The sequence below is a fragment of the Rhinolophus hipposideros genome (assembly GCF_964194185.1).
Source record: "Rhinolophus hipposideros genome assembly, chromosome: X".
Lineage (NCBI taxonomy): Eukaryota > Metazoa > Chordata > Mammalia > Chiroptera > Rhinolophidae > Rhinolophus > Rhinolophus hipposideros.
This window is the reverse complement of record NC_138046.1, coordinates 44,438,839-44,457,073: the sequence shown is the minus strand read 5'-3', so window position 1 is coordinate 44,457,073 and position 18,235 is coordinate 44,438,839. Positions and strand designations below refer to the sequence as shown.

General features: G+C 41.5%; 1 protein-coding gene across 1 annotated transcript; it reads right to left on the bottom strand.

Annotated features, from left to right (window-relative positions):
* Positions 1-321: 321 nt before the first annotated feature.
* Positions 322-1,321, bottom strand: LHFPL1 (LHFPL tetraspan subfamily member 1; the record flags this gene model as incomplete). Its single annotated transcript, XM_081043005.1, is given in 6 exon segments — positions 322-332; positions 819-1,003; positions 1,005-1,246; positions 1,250-1,261; positions 1,263-1,288; positions 1,291-1,321. Coding segments are annotated over 6 exon segments (507 nt in total).
* Between the last annotated feature and the right edge of the window lie 16,914 nt (positions 1,322-18,235).

The window sequence follows — 18,235 nt, the reverse complement described above, 5'->3', positions numbered from 1 at the left end:
CAAGTTTCTTGGCTCCAGTCACTCATATTGTATTGCTAATAAAGACAATAATAATTAATTGAATAATGACTCCAAAACTTCATGAGCAACAACATACTTCAACAATAGCTTCTATCAGCACTTTTTCTTAGGGCCCCATGCAGGTGTAAAAAATAGCTCACATATCACACATATATTTGCTTGTCTGTCTAAACTTACTTTTATTCCTTATACAGTTCAAAGTAAACTACTCCCATGTCTTCCTGCAGTTGGAAGTTTTTTGCATTTGGTCTTTCCTAGTCCATTCATACACTGCCAGCATCCCAGGTCACCTGCACTAATTTAGAGGGAGTCTGAATGAAGAAAAAGATAAGTAAGATGGGAAAGGGCCATAAGAAATCTGAATAGCCTGTTAATGGATACCAGACAGGGTTAGCCTTAGATGTTGCCAAATAAGCAGTCACTTACAGTCTGGTAGCTAGCATTAGAGATGTGTTTCTTTGGTAAGGGTTGTACATTGAACTCTTGTTAGTAATTAGCACTTATGTGTATGTGTTTATTAGATCACTGTCCTCTAAGATAACTACCAGAGTTCAGGTCTTTTAAAGATCAAGTTTATTTTAGAGCAATAATACTAGAGTATATGTTGCTGCCCCTGTAAAGCACACCTGGATAATATTCCTAAAAACGCACCCTGTAGGCAAGGTGCTGAAAGGCAAGCCCTTTTATATGTAGACTTAGAGTTGGACATAGGGGAAGGGTGAAAGTGGATTTCCACTCCCTCCCTGCCCCCTCAAAAAAGCTCTCCAACCTACCCAATTCCAGCAACGCAGTCTTACCTCCCAGAAACTGCACTGCTCTCATGCAACGTCCCATCATTCTGGAGATGAGTTCCTCCATGCAGCAGCCCAGGACAGCAGCCAGTGCCACCAGGAGCAGCAGAGCACAGCCGGCACCTGTCACCACTGTGCACATCTTCCAGGCAAGGCGGCTTGGGATGGCACTGAAGCTGGCATAGCGCCCACTCTTCCACCATGATCAGTCTTTGCCCCTTTCCCCACACGGAGTAGTTGCACCTCCGGAATGTGCTGAATGACACTGGCTTCCCCAACTGGGATCCAAAGAGCCAATAAGGCAGGAAGTAACTGGTAGAACTGGCCACAGTGGTAACAAGGGACAGGAAGGCCCAGAGGGTCCCCACCAGGGTCAGGCTGTTCCTCTTGGTCCCAGGTTTCTCTGTAGGGATGGGGAGATGAGATGGATCACATCACCAAATGCAGAACGTTATCATATAGGTTCCATTGGCCTATTTTTCATCTGGCTGGCCAGTCCTAGGGCTCATTTGTGCGTTACTTCTCCCTTGTTTCTGGATAAGATTATTCTCTTGAGGACCATTTGTGTCCTTATGGAATTCTGCTTTCCAGCACTTTTTCTATCATCACTTTCTTCTGCCTTATTTAAAGTTCTATGGTCTCTAGGCTGCAATGAAAAAACCATAGAACTGAATCAGTGACTGCTCTGCCAACTCGAATGTAGCCTTGTTCAGATAGCTTTTAACTCTTAACATCCAGCATGGAAAAAGTGAATGAAAGCCAGGCAGCCTGGAGAGACCTAGCTTCCAGTGAAATGGTCTTGCTGACCTGGAGGCCTGGAAGGGGGTGATATCTCAAGAACATCAGGAACCAAGCTGTTTTCAGTGAGTGAAGGAACAAGGAAGACAATTTACAGGGCCTGTCCCTACTATAATGGAGAAGAGAGAATAAGACCTCACCGTGGAGTTAGAGGATGTGCTTATGTGACCTAGGTAGGATGCCCAATAGTGTATTCATGTTGGCTTTTCACAGGGGTATATCATCCAGGTTAAAATGGGTAAAATACAATAAGTGGTGCCTAGTCTCACACCCTATGCTTATCACTGAGGGAGCACCATTCAGTCACTTTCTCCCAAAATCAGCAACTTTCTAACCAAAGAAGTCGTTTAACTCTAGACTGGCTACTAAGAAAATCTGCCTCTTTCTTTGCTGAATATAATCCAGAAAACTTCTCATCTTTCTAAAATGGATCAGGTACCCCCTGCCTTGCAGCAGGAATATATATATATATAATATATATATATATATATATATATATATATATATATATATATACACACATATATATGGCTGTGAGGACCTTTCAAGGCGCCTTTGGAACAAGTAACCTCAGATTCAATATGCTGAGAGTCATTTCAGATCTAATCTCCTTGGCCGAGCTCACAAATGGTTTTCACAGACTCCTCTGTAAAAAATCAACCATTTTCCTCCCAACTCTATTAATCTGCCACTGTTTTCTGGCCTGTTTCTCAATTAGGGCAGCCAGAGACCACACTGCAGCTTGATGACAGCACTGTGAATGTCTCCATCAGGCAGATGGTGGAATATGTTTCAGACACTTCACCATGATTCATCAACATTGGTTAAAATTACAGGTGGTGGGAGAGAGGTCCAGGGTTGGGACACCCAGGTCAAGAAAAGTGCAGGAAATGGTTCTATGGAGCCAACACAGTGCTAATTTGTAACACTGTCAGAAGCAAGCAGCAATAGTACTCAGGGTCTCATGGAACTTGCCCAGCCATGAGCGCTTTCACAACCATCATCAAACAGTGTTTGGCACAGAGATGACACTCCAAGTCACGTTTATTTAATGAAACTCATTTCATAAATGTATTCAATTTCCAGGCTGGCAGGGGCCTTAATGAATCTTATAATTCAACCTTCTTGTTTTCCATATGGGGAAGTATGGCCTCGTGAAGAAGGAAATGATTTCTCCCAACTTATAGAGTATGTTAGCAAGCAAAAACACCAGAATAAGCAACCTGATCTGCAGCCAGTACTTTTCTACCACACAGTGCTAACCCACCTGCTATCACTTACAGGTTGGAACACAGAGAGGAAGTGATTTACCCAAGGGTAAAAGGCTAGTGAGGTACACTGGCCAGACCACAGCACAGTTATTTGAGTCTCAGTATAATGCTCTTTTTCCACTTCACCACAATTCCCCTCCTGATACATATGTATTGTATGCTATGTGTTTTGTGCAGAAAGAGATGAGAGATCATAAATTGCAGGTGCTTACTTTGGAATGCTGGGACTAAGGAAGAAAGTGCCCTGACTTGGGCCTTTAGGGATGAGGTTTGTGCTTGAGAGTGGGGGGAATGAAAGAAAGATGTGATGAGGGATTGAAAGCCAACAAGAGATGTGGAATTCATTTTGAGTAATTGCTGTTAGAGAGAAAGTATGCTTGGCCACAATGAGGTAATCCCTCTGCATGTTATATTAGAGTTAGTAAGATTATGAAATGTGCAAGCAGCCCTCTGTTATGGACTCACTTCCCGGTAAAGAAGCCCAGGCCAGAAGATGGGAGGAAACAAGCTGATAAACAGGTGTGGATGCATCATCATAGTCCCCCTTCTAAGTCCACTATTTCAGGTGCTCTTCCCACGAATCTCCTTAGGTTAGTAAGAAAAGAATTACCCCAATTTACAAATGAGCAAATTGAGGGTCAAAAAGCTAAGTTACTTGTCTAAGGTTACGCATCGATTCAATGGAAGAGCCATCATATCCTACTTCTCCTTCACCTGAAACCTTCCCCCATATTTTCTCTCATGACTCCACTAATATTACAATTAAAACGTTCCGTGGCCTCTGACTCAGGATTCCCAAAAGTGTTTAAGGATGGTGAAAGAATTAAAGGGGAAGACAGGAACAGTAGGGACAAGGACACTTTCTCTAAGCAGCATGTAAACAAACATAACGGGAGCATTAGTTATTTCAACCTCAGCAATTATAGTCAGAACTAAACCAATATGTTCCCCCAAAACACTATCACCTTGATATCAAAAGGCCCTGTATGACAATCAGTAGAAAGGCAGAGAACTTAAGGCAGAGAAAGAAACTGTATTAGTGAGTGGTACTTAGAATATATTAGTAATAAGGAGAGGGGTTCTGACATAAGGTTATTGTCATCTGTGACAAATCAGGCTGTTCAAAAAATTAAAATACTAGGGAATGAAGAAGATAAATTGTCACTTTTTTCCAGATGATATGATTCCTTCTGTACAAAACTCTAAAGACTCCACAGAAAGCTACTAGAAACAATAAACAAATATAGGAAAGTTTCTGGATAAAAAAAATCAATGTACAAAAATCCATAAAATACCTAGGAATGAACTTAACAAAGGACGTGAAGGACCTATACACTGAAAACTATAAGACATTTTTTTAAAGAAATGGAAGAAGACACAAAGAAATGAAAAGACATTCCGTGTTCATGGATTGGAAGACTCAACATAGTTAAAATGGCCATATTACCCAGAGCAATATACAGATTAAATGCAATCCCCATCAAAATCCCAATGGCCATATATTTGACCCCTTTACCATCTTCTATCATATAACCTCCTCCCTTTCCCTCTGGTAACCACTAAACTGTTGTTTGTGTCTATGAGTTTTTGTTTATTTATTTCTTTCTCTCTTTCCATTGTTGCCTTCGGTTGGAAGGAGAACTGACTAGGGTGGTAAGCACATAATGCAATATATAGATGATGTATTATAGAATTATACACTTGAAACCTATGTAGTTTTCTTGACCATTGTCACCCCAATATATTTGAATTTTAAAAAATCCCAATGGCCATTTTTAAAGAAATAGAACAAAAAAAAATCACCAGATTTGTATGGAGTCATGAAAGACCCTAAATAGCCAAAGCAATCCTAAGAGAAAAAAAAGCCTGGAGGTATGACATTCCCTGAGTTCAGCTTATACTACAAAGTGACAGTAATCAAAATAGCTTGGTATTGGCAGACAAACAAACACAGAGACCAACAGAATAGAATTGAAACCCCAGAAATAAACCCACATATATACAGGCAGATAATTTTCGACAAAGAAGCCAAAAACATACAATGTTCTCCATTTATTGGAAAGAAAGCCTCTTCAATAAATGGTGCTGAGAAAATTGGAAACCCATGCACTAAAGAATGAAACTACACTGCTATCTGTCATATAACAAAACTAACTCAAAATGGATCAAAGGAATAAAAATATGACCTGTAACTATAAACTGTATAGAAGAAAGCATAGGTACTAAACTTAAGGACCTTTAGTTCAAAGAGTATTTTATGAATTTGACCTCAAAGGCAAGAGAAGTAAAAGGTGAAATAAATGAATGGGACTATATCAAACCAAAAAGGTTCTGTACAGCAAAAGAAACCATTAACAAAACAAAGAGGCAATAAAGGGAGTGGGAGAAGATATTTGCAAATGATGCCTCCAATAAGGAGCTAATATCCAAAATATATAAAGAATCATGCAACTCAAAAACAGAAAAACAATCCAATTAAAAACTGGGCAGAGACGTCACCAAAATGGCAGCATGAGGTGAGCCTCTGTGAAGCTCCAATGGAATTTACTACTAATCGAACAACAATAACTCCACAAAGGACTCCCTGCACAGCAGACAGGCAAGACGAAGAGGCCCACTAATGAATTCACCTCCAGGTGGGAGAATCGCGCCAGTGGGAAAGGAGGGAAGGGAGAAGTGCGGAGACGGAGCCACGCAGGCACAGGACGCAGACCTAGCTCAGTACTGTGAGCTCGCTGATTTGCGGAGCTACCGCACCTGCGGGAAAGGGAAGAACTTGGACTGCTAAGGCTCAGCTTACGGCCCCCAAGGCTGAAGGGGCAGCATATAACACGGCTGAACCCAACGCTCATGGCAGAGACCTCGGAGCAAAGACTGAGGGAAGAAGGCTGAAAACTGTGGTTGAAGCCCTCATTGCCGAGCAGAGAAAGGAAGACTTAGGCACTGTGACTAGCCGGCCCCTTCCTACCCTCCCACAGCTCGCCATGACCCCAGCAGCCCAGTGCTAGAAGCAGAACACTAGCAGTGTCAGTTCAAAAGAACAGAATATTTGCTGTTCTGAGAACTGTGGAAGGCAGACACAGATTCGCAGCCCAAGTACTCCTGGCAAAGGGGAGGGAGCTGTGGAAGCAGGACCAGTTGTGGTGGTGGTCACCGCCATGGCTCTGGGCCACCTCTCACAACTCTACCTGCCCCTGGCCCCACCTATCCGGGTGGATACCTGCAGGAGTAAACAGAACTGCTGAAACATACCGGCTCTGAATCGGGTGCAGAAAGAGCTTTGGAACTTCAAAAGCTCTCCGCACACCCACAAGGATGTGGCGCTCTATGACGCAGGAGAACTGTCACAGAGGAAAAGCCCATCTCACAGGGAATTCCCCCATTAAGAATAAGAAGCTGGAATAGTGGAGAGAAAATATAGCACTACTGTGTGAGAGAGGAAAAAAAAGGCTGTAGTCGGAGAGAAAATAAAACATTCTACCAACAAGTATTGGAAAACAAAAGAAAGACCTGTTCCTATCACCCATTGCAGAAGCCACTCCTGTAGATGTCTAGGAAGAGAAATAATAAACAGTAATTGTGATAAATAACCAAGGCAACAAGACAGCTCAAAAAAAAAAGTGAAAAGTTTTCAGAAAAGGAACTTAAAGATATGGAAATATGTGACTTAAATGATAGAGAATTCAAGATTGCAGTTCTGAAAAACCTCAAAGAGATGCAAGAAAACACAGAAAGACAACCTAATGAACTCAGAAATGCAATCAAAGAACAACATGAGCATTTTACGAAAGAGATTGAATTTTAAAAAAGAACCAAATGGAATTTCTGGAGATTAAGAACTCAATAGAAGAAATTAAGAATGAAATAACCAGCTTAGGTAGTAGAGTTGACCAGATGGAGGAAAGAATCAGTGACATCGAAGATAGAAACCTGGAAATTACACAGATGGAGGAAAAAAGAGACTTGAGACTTCAAAGAAATGAAAGAACTCTACAAGAACTTTCTGATTCCATCAGAAAGAGCAATATAAGAGTAATGGGCATACCAGAAGGAGAAGAAAGAGAGAAGGGGACAGAGAATATATTCAAACAAATCGTCAATGAGAACTTCCCAAACTTGTGGACAGAACTGGATCGTCGAATCCAAAAAACAAATAGAACACCTAATTTCCTCAATCCCAACAGGACTTCACCAAGGTACATTGTATTGAAGCTGTCTAAAATCAAAGCCAAAGAAAGAATCCTCAAGGCAGCCAGGGAAAAGAAGACGGTAAACTACAAAGGAAAGCCCATTAGATGATCATCAGATTTTTCAGCAGAAATTCTACAAGCCAGGAGGGAGTGGAACCAAATATTCAAAGTATTGAAAGAGAGAAATTATGTGCCGAGAATAATATATCCAGCAAAGATATCCTTTAGATATGAAGGAGGAATAAAGACCTTTCCAGAAATACAGAAATTGAAGGAATTTTCTAATACACGACCTGCACTACAAGAAATACTAAAGGAGGCTATTCGACTACCATCAACAGGGACAATTGTGGCAACATAAAAACGGGGAGAGTAAAGGCCTGAACCGGAATATGGGAATGGAGAAAGTAAGCGTGCTGAAGAAAATGGAATACTCTAAATATCAAACTTTCTTTCACATAAACTTAAGGGAAACCACTGAAAAAAAAATGCAGAACTGAAATATATACTGTAATAAAAGAAGAAAGAGATGGAAACATCATAGAATACCACCACACAGAAAAAATAGACAGCAAAGAGGCAAAGAAACAATGGAGACACAGGCTCACCAGAAAACTAAAGGTAGAATGAAAGGAAATCCTCACATACCAATAATCACCCTAAATGTAAATGGACTGAACACATTAATAAAAAGGCACACAGTGATCAGAAATCTGCCTTTTGATCCAAAGGCAGATTGGATCAAAAACTAAACCAAACCATATGCTGTCTCCAAGAGACACATTTCAGCTACAGAGACAAGCATAGACTCAAACTGAAAGGGTAGAAATTGACACTCCAAGCAAATGGTACCCAGAGAAATCAGGTGTAGCCATCATGATATCAGATGAAACAAACTTCAGGGTGAAAAAGGTAATGAGAGACAAAGATAGACATTTCATAATGGTAAAGGGGAGTATACAAAAACAACAATTAACAGTCATCACTATTTATGCCCCCAATCAGGGAGCACCAAAATATACCAAGCAACTACTAACAGAACTAAAGGGAGAATCTGACCAAACCACAATTATACTAGGGGACTTAAATACATCATTGACAGCTATGGATAGATCATCCAAACAGAAAACAAAGAACGAAAGAGCAGCCCTAAATGACACATGAGATGAAATGGACATAATTGACATATATAGAGGACTTCATCCTAAAATATCAGACTATACATTCTTTTCGAGTGTACATGGAATATTCTTAAGGATACACCATATATTGGGACATAAAATCAGCTTCAGCAAATTTAAGAAGATTGAAATCATACCAAGTGTATACTCTGATCACAAGGCTTCAAAATTGGATATCAAATGCGAAAAGAAAGCAGGAAAAAAACACAAATACGTGGAGATTAAACAACATACTTTTAAAGAAAGACTTGTTCAAAGAAGAAATTAGAATAGATAACAAGGATACATAGAAACAAATGACAATGAAAATACATCCTACCAAAATTTTTGGGATGCTGCGAAAGCAGTTTTAAGAGGGAAATTTATATTATTACAGGCCTATCTCAAGAAACAAGAAAAATCCCAAATAAATAACCTCATGTTTCAACTTAAAGAACTAGAAAAAGAAGAAAAAGTGAAACTTAAGAACAGGATAAGAAATGAGATAACAAAAATCAGAGCAGAACTAAATGAAATAGAGTGTCCCGACCTGCAGGATCGACAACGGAAGACCTGGGGGAGAAATAGGGGCTGGGGGAACAGGGGTACGCGAGAAATGGAGACAAGACAGGAATCTGATCAAGTCTCTCTTTATTGAAGGTAACAGCTTGTATATATAGATTTAGGCACATCAAAGAAACGCCTGGTCTCCCAATATGGGGACCGACCAATCAGAGGGTGCTTCGTCATGGCGGGCTGGCTGAGAAATCGAAACTTAAACTTAAACAATAGAATCGAAACTTAAGCTTGGCCCAGGGGCAACCAGGTGCAAACATGTCCGGGCATGACTGGGCGGGTCCGGGCAGGCCAGCCCCGGACAGGTCCTCCTTTTTTATTTTGTTTTGAGGAATAGAGAGATGGCCCCTCGGGGACTGCGTCTGTCTTAGGTTGCCAGGATGTGGGGTGAGCAGTGAGTCAACCATGACTCTTAGCATTTATGTGACCCTGTCACCAGACATCACCATGAACCCGACTCCTGGTCTTACCCGTCGTTGACTGTCCAGTCCATCTCACAGGGGAAGGGGGACTTATCATATATCATTCAATGACAAATATGAGCCACCCTTGTTTCTCATTTCCAAACGGTGGTAATGGACCTGTATGGGTTTGGCCTGGATGGCTTCGATCTGTTGTTTAATGAAGGCTATAAGTTTGTTAAATAAGAAAGGCCCAAGTGAGGCAATCAGCAATAGGGATAGTAACGGGCCCAAAAAGGGGAGGAGATATGGCAATAGTCCATTCAATCCCATCCATAGTGGATTGGCAGCCAATTCTTTTTTTCTTCGCTCTAGGTCATCTTGCAGCTGTCTGATCTTGTCTCTGACGATCCCGGATTTATTCGCGTAGAAACAGCATTTCTCCTGTAATGCTAAACAGATGCCTCCCTGTTCAGCAGTTAATAGATCTAAACCCCTTCTATTTTGTAAGGTTACTTCTGCTAAAAAATCTACCTGGTCTTGAAGGTCCTGAATGGTACTAGATAAGGTCTGGATGTCTGAGATAAGTTGTCTAGATATTTTGGTATACTGGGTTAAGGAGACCCCCAGGCCAGCAGTCCCGGAGGCTACAGCTGTACTAACTCCCAGGCCTACAAGCAAGGGGATAATTTGCACAGCCCGTTTGGATCTCCCAAAAACATGTGATCTATGGCTAAAATCGGGACTGGCTCTTCCCCAGGGATGATGTCTATGTCAGGTAGAAGGGAGGCTAATACACATAATCCTGTCCAGTTGCTAGGTAGCTGCGTATAAGCTCTATTATTTCCACAGACAAAAACTGAACCATTAGGAGCACACAAGGACATGGATATATTGATTGTTTTTATGCAGTTAGTGAAAGCTACGAACCCTACATCAAGCGTAAAGGAATCATTAGAGGAGGGGGAACTAAAGCAAGTGGAGTTATAGAACTGGACTGGTTGGACTAAAAGAGGGGCAGTGAGCGGGCAACTGCCGTTTATGGAATAGTTTCCAGGGAGGCTGGGTACGGCAAGGGGAACAGGGTACCCCATCTGCATGCAAAGCCAGCACTCTTCTGCAAGGGCGGAATTGGAGGTGTTAAGCAGATTGTAAGTTGTAGTCACACAGCAACCTAGCAGTCTGTCCTCTCCAATCTTTCCTTAGGGAAAGGTGACCCTATGGGATTGTCCCTCATTGGGGTTGAGTTTATGCTACTCTAAGTCTCCATGTTTGGTCCTTGTAAGCAGGGTCTGCAGTCAAAGACGGGTAAGATTTCTCACAGGAGAAACAACCTAAGCCAGACTCATAGGACCCCCATTAGCTCATAGGACCCCCATGAGCTAATGTAAAGTTAGGAGGTAGCTGTGCCCCTCCTCTTCTGAGAAGCTGCTGACGCATGCCTCAACTGTTGTCCTTTACCCTCAGGTGTAATGGACCCATTAGAACAATAGCATCTCGCCCCTCCTGTTAGGCTCATGGGATAATCTTATCTTGTGAGACTTGTATGTACCACAGCTTGGTCATTTGGGGGATGGTATGCATCGGTTGCTTTGGGACGATTATGGGATTTGGAATGAAGGATTATTGTGTGGTGTAAGAGTTTCGCAGACCCTGCCCCTTACCAGGGCTAAACCCCTGTGCTAGTATTTGTGCAGTAACAACTTCATTGGGACTACACATCATAACTTTCATTTGGGAAAGCAAGTCTCTACCCCAGAGATTGACGGGCAGTTGAGGAATGATAAAAGGGCTTTATGAGGCCTGAATTGCCTTCTCTAATTTTCCAAACGAGATATTTGGAGCTTTGTCGAGGATTGCTACTTTGTCCAATTCCTCTCAAATTAGTTAATGTCTCTGAGGTGGGCCAATGGGAGGGCCAATCCTCTGATCTAATAATAGTTACATCAGCCCCTGTGTCTATTAGACCAGTGAAGGGTTTATCATCTAGCCATAATATCAAAGAGGGCTTTTGACTTGTAATTGGTTGTATCCAATAGACATCAGATGACCCAAAACTACCTGTTTCTCTTTTGGGCCGTTGGCTTTTGTTGGCCGTCTTGACCAAAGGCAACAAGACTAGCTGGGCAATTCTTTCCCCACGTGGGATAGAGAGAATATTACTGTCAGCTTTAGCCATGATCTTAATTTCCCCAGTATAATCATTATCAATAACTCCTGGGTAAATTTGGAGGCCTCTCATGGTAACACTGCTCCTTCCTAGAATTAATCCAAATGTTTCAGGTGGTAAGGGGCCATATACGCCTGTGTTTAAGGCTTGTGTTCCCATTTCGGGGGTTAATACTGTGTGGGAGGTGGAATAGAGGTCCAGTCCTGCGCTCCCTGGGGTTGCTCTACTAAGTCCTGTAAAGGATTGTTGGGTGTTGCTGGAACAAAGCTGACTGCCCCATAAGCTTCTTTCAGGGCCTGAGGCTGGCCCCTCCTCCCGTTTCCCTACTGCTGTGGCAAAGGCTGACCTTGGGCGTCGGTCTTGGATTTACAATCTTGAGCCCAATGTTTTCCCCGCTTGCATCGGAGGCAGAGGCCAGGGAGCTTAGTGGGGGCCGTATCAGGGGAAGATCCATTGTTTGATGGGCATTCTTTAGAATAATGACCCAGTTTTCCACACTTGTAACAGCCTCTTTTAGTTTCTGTCTTATTTTTTATGTACTCTGTGACCGATTGACCGCTAAATGCAGCTGCTATGGCAAGCCCTTGTTGGTAAGAAGGATCAATCTCAGAGCAAATACGAACAAACTCAGTTACATCAGTTGTTCTCTTTTTGAAAGGCCTGATAGCGGCTTGGCAAGCCGGGTTAGCATTTTCAAAAGCCAGCTCTCGGACCAAGTCCATGGCGGCAGCGGTAGTGCCGAGGGACCGCTCTGCCGCAGTCTGTAATCTATCAACAAAATCAGAGAAGGCCTCGTTGGATCCCTGTCTAATCTTAACAAGAGAAACTCCGGCGTTCTCCTTGGAGGGGAGTTTTCTCCAGGCCCTCGTGGCTGCAGATGAGATTTGTGCAAAAAGCCCTGGGTCAGCCTGAAGCTGGGCATTCATGGTGGCATAAATTCCAGTACCAGTGAGCATTTCAAAAGTCCAGGGGGTGCCTGCCCTAGCATTGGCTCGGGCTAAATCTCGGCAAAGGTCTTGGAACTCTGTTCTCCACAGGAGGTGGTCACCTCCAGCGAGCATGGCCTTTACTAAGGTCTGCCAATCTTGGGGAGTCAGCCATTGTTCAGCAATAGAGTCTAAAATGGTAAGGGTAAAAGGGGCACTGGCATCGTACTGAGAGACGGCTGATTTTAATTCCTTCAGGTGTTGGTAGTTATGTGGTTGGTGGTAGCATTGGGGCTGGCCCTGAGCATCTTGAGCTTCAACAACCGGGAAGGCGTCGACACCTCCCAGCGTGCAGGACTGTCTCTCAAAGATGTTCGAGACAGGCGCATCGGGTGTAGGGGGTACAAAAGGAGGCAGGATGGTGATGGCCTGATTACAGGCTGTAACCTGTCTAGCATTGTTATGATCTTTTAGATTCATCCCTCTCAGTTGTGCCACTAAGGACTGGCGCCTGGCTTGGAGGCGGACCCTTTCTTCCAAGGCTACAATCTGGGTTTTTAGATCTCGATTAGGATCCATCGGGGCCGCAGGCGGGGCGAAAGCCTCATTGTAGGAGGGAGGGCGGAGCGGCCAGTCAGGGTCATGGTATTTTGCCGCTCTATCAGCCAAATCATCCCAATCTACCTCAGAAGGGTCGGGATCTACCTCCCGTGCTAGGAATATCTGAGGCGATCGCTTATCTCTCCTCTTCTCTTTATTTTGTTGTCTACGGATTTTTGTCTTATGGGAATGTCTGTTTTGTCTCTTTTCATCATCAGAAGAGGAGGAATCCTGTAAGTTTGTTTTAGTTTTGTATGCCCCTGACCTCTTTACTTCCTCCTCTGAATCATTAGCGATGGTCTTTAAAGGGGGGTAAAGTTTGGGTCTAACATCCACTGGCGGGGTGTCTTTACCAGGAGGAGGGGTGGCTTTTGCCCCCTCTGTATCACTTTCTAAGGAGATCAGGTCTTCCTCGGCTTTTACCTAGGTTTCACCGGGATCGTTTCCGGGGTCCTCCTTTAGCAATTTTTCAGTGTGATGAATAGCGTTTTCAAACTCCGGACAACCTTCCCTTTTTCCTATCATTTCACTAATTAAATTCCAATATGAGAAGGCGGTTACAGGAATTTTTTCAGGTCCAAAGACCTTATAATAATCATTGAGTGCATCCCCTACTCTCCTCCATCGTCTACAGTCAATGTTGCCTTCCTGAGGAAACCAAGGGCATGTCTCCTTAACAAAGACAAAAAACTTAAAAAGATCCTGACTCTTAACTTTTACTCCTGGCGTCCTGAGTGCATCTTTTAACTGCTTAACATAGACCTCATGATGACTTAATTCCTGTCCCATTTCGGACGCTGATCCTCTTACCTTCTGTCTCGGCGTGGCAGGCTCCCGCGGCGGCAGAACGGTTTACTTTTAATTCGCCGGCCTTGATGAGGCGTCCTCTCCCTCTAGAGATTTTCTCGTACCCAGGCCCCACGTTGGACGCCAGGTTGTCCCGACCTGCAGGATCGACAACGGAAGACCTGGGGGAGAAATAGGGGCTGGGGGAACAGGGGTACGCGAGAAATGGAGACAAGACAGGAATCTGATCAAGTCTCTCTTTATTGAAGGTAACAGCTTGTATATATAGATTTAGGCACATCAAAGAAACGCCTGGTCTCCCAATATGGGGACCGACCAATCAGAGGGTGCTTCATCATGGCGGGCTGGCTGAGAAATCGAAACTTAAACTTAAACAATAGAATCGAAACTTAAGCTTGGCCCAGGGGCAACCAGGTGCAAACATGTCCGGGCATGTCTGGGCGGGTCCGGGCAGGCCAGCCCCGGGCAATAGAGAACAAAAAGACAATAGAAAAAATTAATGTGACAAAGAGCTGGTTCTTTGAAAAGATTAACAAAATTGACAAACCCTTGGCTAGACTCACTAAGATAAAGAGAGAGAAGACACTAATTAACAAAATCAGAAATGAGAAAGGGGAAGTTATCATGGACAACACACAAATACAAAGGATCATTCAAGAATACTATGAAGGACTATATGCCACCAAATTCAATCACCTAGAAGAAATGGACAAGTTCTTAGAAACATATAGCCTTCCAAGGCTGAATCATGAAGAACTGGAAAATCTAAACAGGCCGATCATCAGTAACGAAATTGAATCAGTCATCAAAAACCTTCCCAAAATCAAATGTCCTGGACCAGATGGCTTCACTAGTGAATTCTACCAAACCTTCAAAGAGGATCTAATACCAATCCTGCTAAAACTCTTCCATAAAATTGAAGAAGAGTCAGTACTCCCTAACTCATTTTACGAGGCCAACAATATCCTGGTACCAAAACCTGGTAAGGACAACACAAAAAAAGAAAACTACAGACCAATATCTCTGATGAATACAGATGCTAAAATCCTAAACAAAATTCTACCAAATCGAATACAACAATGCATTAAAAAGATTATTCATCACGACCAAGTGGGGTTCATCCCCGGGGCACAAGGATGGTTCAACATTTGCAAATCCATCAATGTGATACATCACATAAACAAAATAAAGGACAAAAATCATATGATTCTATCAATTGATGCAGAAAAAGCATTTGACAAGATACAACATCCATTTATGATTAAAACACTTAATAAAATTGGTATAGAAGGAAAATACTTCAACGTAATAAAGGCCATATACGAGAAGCCCTCAGCTAATCTCATAATTAATGGTGAAAAGCTGAAGCCCTTTGCTCTACGTTTAGGAACACGACAGGGATGTCCCCTATCACCTCTGCTTTTCAACATAGTGTTGGAAGTCCTTGCCAGAGCAATCAGGCAAGAGAAAGAAATAAAAGGCATCCAAATTGGGAATGAAGAAGTTAAATTGTCACTCTGCAGATGACATAATGCTGTATATAGAAAACCCTAAAGACTCCACCAAAAAGCTATTAGAAACAATCAATGAATACAGTAAAGTTGCTGGCTACAAAATCAACGTACAAAAGTCCATTGCTTTCCTATATACCAACAATGAAATCTCAGAAAAAGAAATAGAAAATACAATCCCTTTTGCAATTGCAGCAAAAAGAATAAAATACCTAGGAATAAACTTAACCAAGGAATGTGAAGGATTTGCATGCTGAAAACTATAAGACATTTTTCAAAGAAATTGAAGAAGACACAGAGAAATGGAAAGACATTCCGTGCTCATGGATTGGAAGAATCAACATAGTTAAAATGGCCATATTACCCAAAGCCATATACAGATTTAATGCAATCCCCATTAAAATCCCAATGGCATTTTTTAAAGAAATAGAACAAAAAATCATCAGATTTGTTTGGAACCACAAAAGACCCCGAATAGCCAAAGCAATATTAAAAAAAAAAAAAAGAACAATACTTGAGGTATCATACTCCCTGAATTTTGCTTGTACTACAGGGCTAAAATAATCAAAACAGCTTGGTATTGGCAGAAAAACAGACACATAGACCAATGGAATAGAATTGAGAACCCAGAAATAAAACCACATAAATATGGACAGATAATTTTTGACAAAGAAGCTAAAAACATACAATGGAGGAAAGACAGCCTCTTCAATAAATGGTGCTGGCAAAATTGGATAGCCATGTGCAAAAGAATGAAACCGGACTGGTATCTGTCACCATGTACCAAAATTAATTCAAAATGGATCAAAGACTTAAGCATAAGACCTGACACAGTAAACTGCATAGAAGAAAACATAGGTACTAAACTTATGGACCTTGGGTTCAAAGAGCATTTTATGAATTTGACTCCAAAGGCAATGGAAGTAAAAACTAAAATAAATGAATGGGATATGAAACTGAAAAGCTTCTGCACAGCAAAAGAAAGTATTGACAAAATTAAGAGTCAACCAACTGAATGGGAGAAGATTTTTGCAAACAGTGCCTCTGATAAGGGGCTAATATCCGAATTATGCAAGGAACTCATGAAGCTCAACAACAAAAAATACCCAAACAACCCAACTGAAAAATAGCAGATGACCTGAAGACACATTTCTCGAAAAGGACATAGAAAGGCAAACAGACATATGAAAAAATGCTCAACATCACTAATCATCAGAGAAATGGAAATAAAAACCAGAATGAGATAACACCTCACCCAGTCAGAATGGCTATCATCAACAAGACAAATAGTAACAAGTGTTGGAGAGGCTGTGGAGAAAAAGGAACCCTCATACACTGTTGGTGGGAATGCAGAGTGGTGCAGCCGTTATGGAAGGCAGTGTGGAGTTTCCTCAAAAAAATACGAATAGAATTAACATGTGACCCAGCAACCCCTCTCCTGGGTATCTACCCAAAAAAATCTGAAAACATTTATACATAAAGACACATGTGCTCTAATGTTCATTGCAGCTTTGTTTATGGTGGCCAAGACATGGAAACAACCAAAATATCCTTCGAGAGATGAGTGTATAAAGAAGTTGTGGTATATATACACAATGGAATACTATTTGGTAGTAAGAAAAGATGATATAGGAACATTTTTGACAACATGGATGGATCTTGAGAGTATAATGCTAAGCGAAATTAGTCAGACAGAAAAAGCAGAGAGCCCTATGATTTCATTGATATGTCGTGTACAATCCAAAAGCAACAAAAGAACAAGACAAACAAATGAGAAACAAAACCTCATAGACATAGACAATAGTTTAGTGGTTACCAGAGGGTAAGGGGTATGGGGGGAGGGAGTTCAGTGTAAGGGGGATCAAATATATGGTGATGGAAGGAGAACTGACTCTGGGTGGTGAACACACAATGGGATTATAGATGATGTAATACAGAATTGTACACCTGAAATCTATGTAATTTCACTAACAATTGTCACCACAATAAATTTTTAAAAAGATACTGAAGAAGATACAAAATAAAGGAAGGGCAGTGACGCCATAGGAATCACGAATAAATGCTTTTAGTTCTATTTTTACTATTTTGAGGAACCTCCATACTCTTCTCTATAGTGGCTGTACCAATTTGCAATCCCACCAACAGTCCTTGAGGGTTCCCTTTTTTTCACATCCTTGTCAACACTTGTTGACAACAAAAATGCCCATCAATAGACAATTGGACAAAGTTATTGTGGTACCTTTATACAATGGAGTATTACTCTGCCATAAAAAATAAAGAATCTTACCATTAGGACAACATGGATAGACCTAGAGGGTATTGTGCTAAATGAAATGAGTCAGACTGAGATATAGAAATTCCATGTGATGTCACTTATATGTGGAATCTAAAAAACGAAATAAATGAACAAACAAAACAGAATCAAACTCATAGATACAGAGAACAAACTGATGCTTACTAGACGGGAAGGGGGTTGGGGACTGGGTGGCAAAGGTGAAGGGATTAAGAAGTATAAATTGGTTGTCACAGAAGAGTTATGGGGATGTAAAGTATAGCATAAGGAATATAGTCAATAATATTGTAAAAATTATGTATAGTGTCAGATGGGTACTAGACTTATCAGGGGGTCACTTCATAAATTATAGAAATGTCTAACCACTATGCTGTATACCTAAAACTAGTACAAAATGATATTGAATGTCAACTATAATTGAAAAAAAAGTTAAGTTACGGGGATGTAAAGGACAGCATAGGGAACACAGTCAATGATATTGTAATAACTATGTACAGTGTCAGATGGGTAATACACTTATTGGGGTTATTATTTTGTGAGGTATATAAATGTATAATCACTATGTTGTTTTGTACACCTGAAACTAATAAAAAGAAAATATTTTTAAAATGCTTTTTGTTTCTGCATTGCCTACAATAGAGTAATCTCCCTTCGTGACAGCCCTCTCAAGCAATCCATGTTCATTCCCAGGAACTAGCCAAGTCTCTTTGCATTCACATA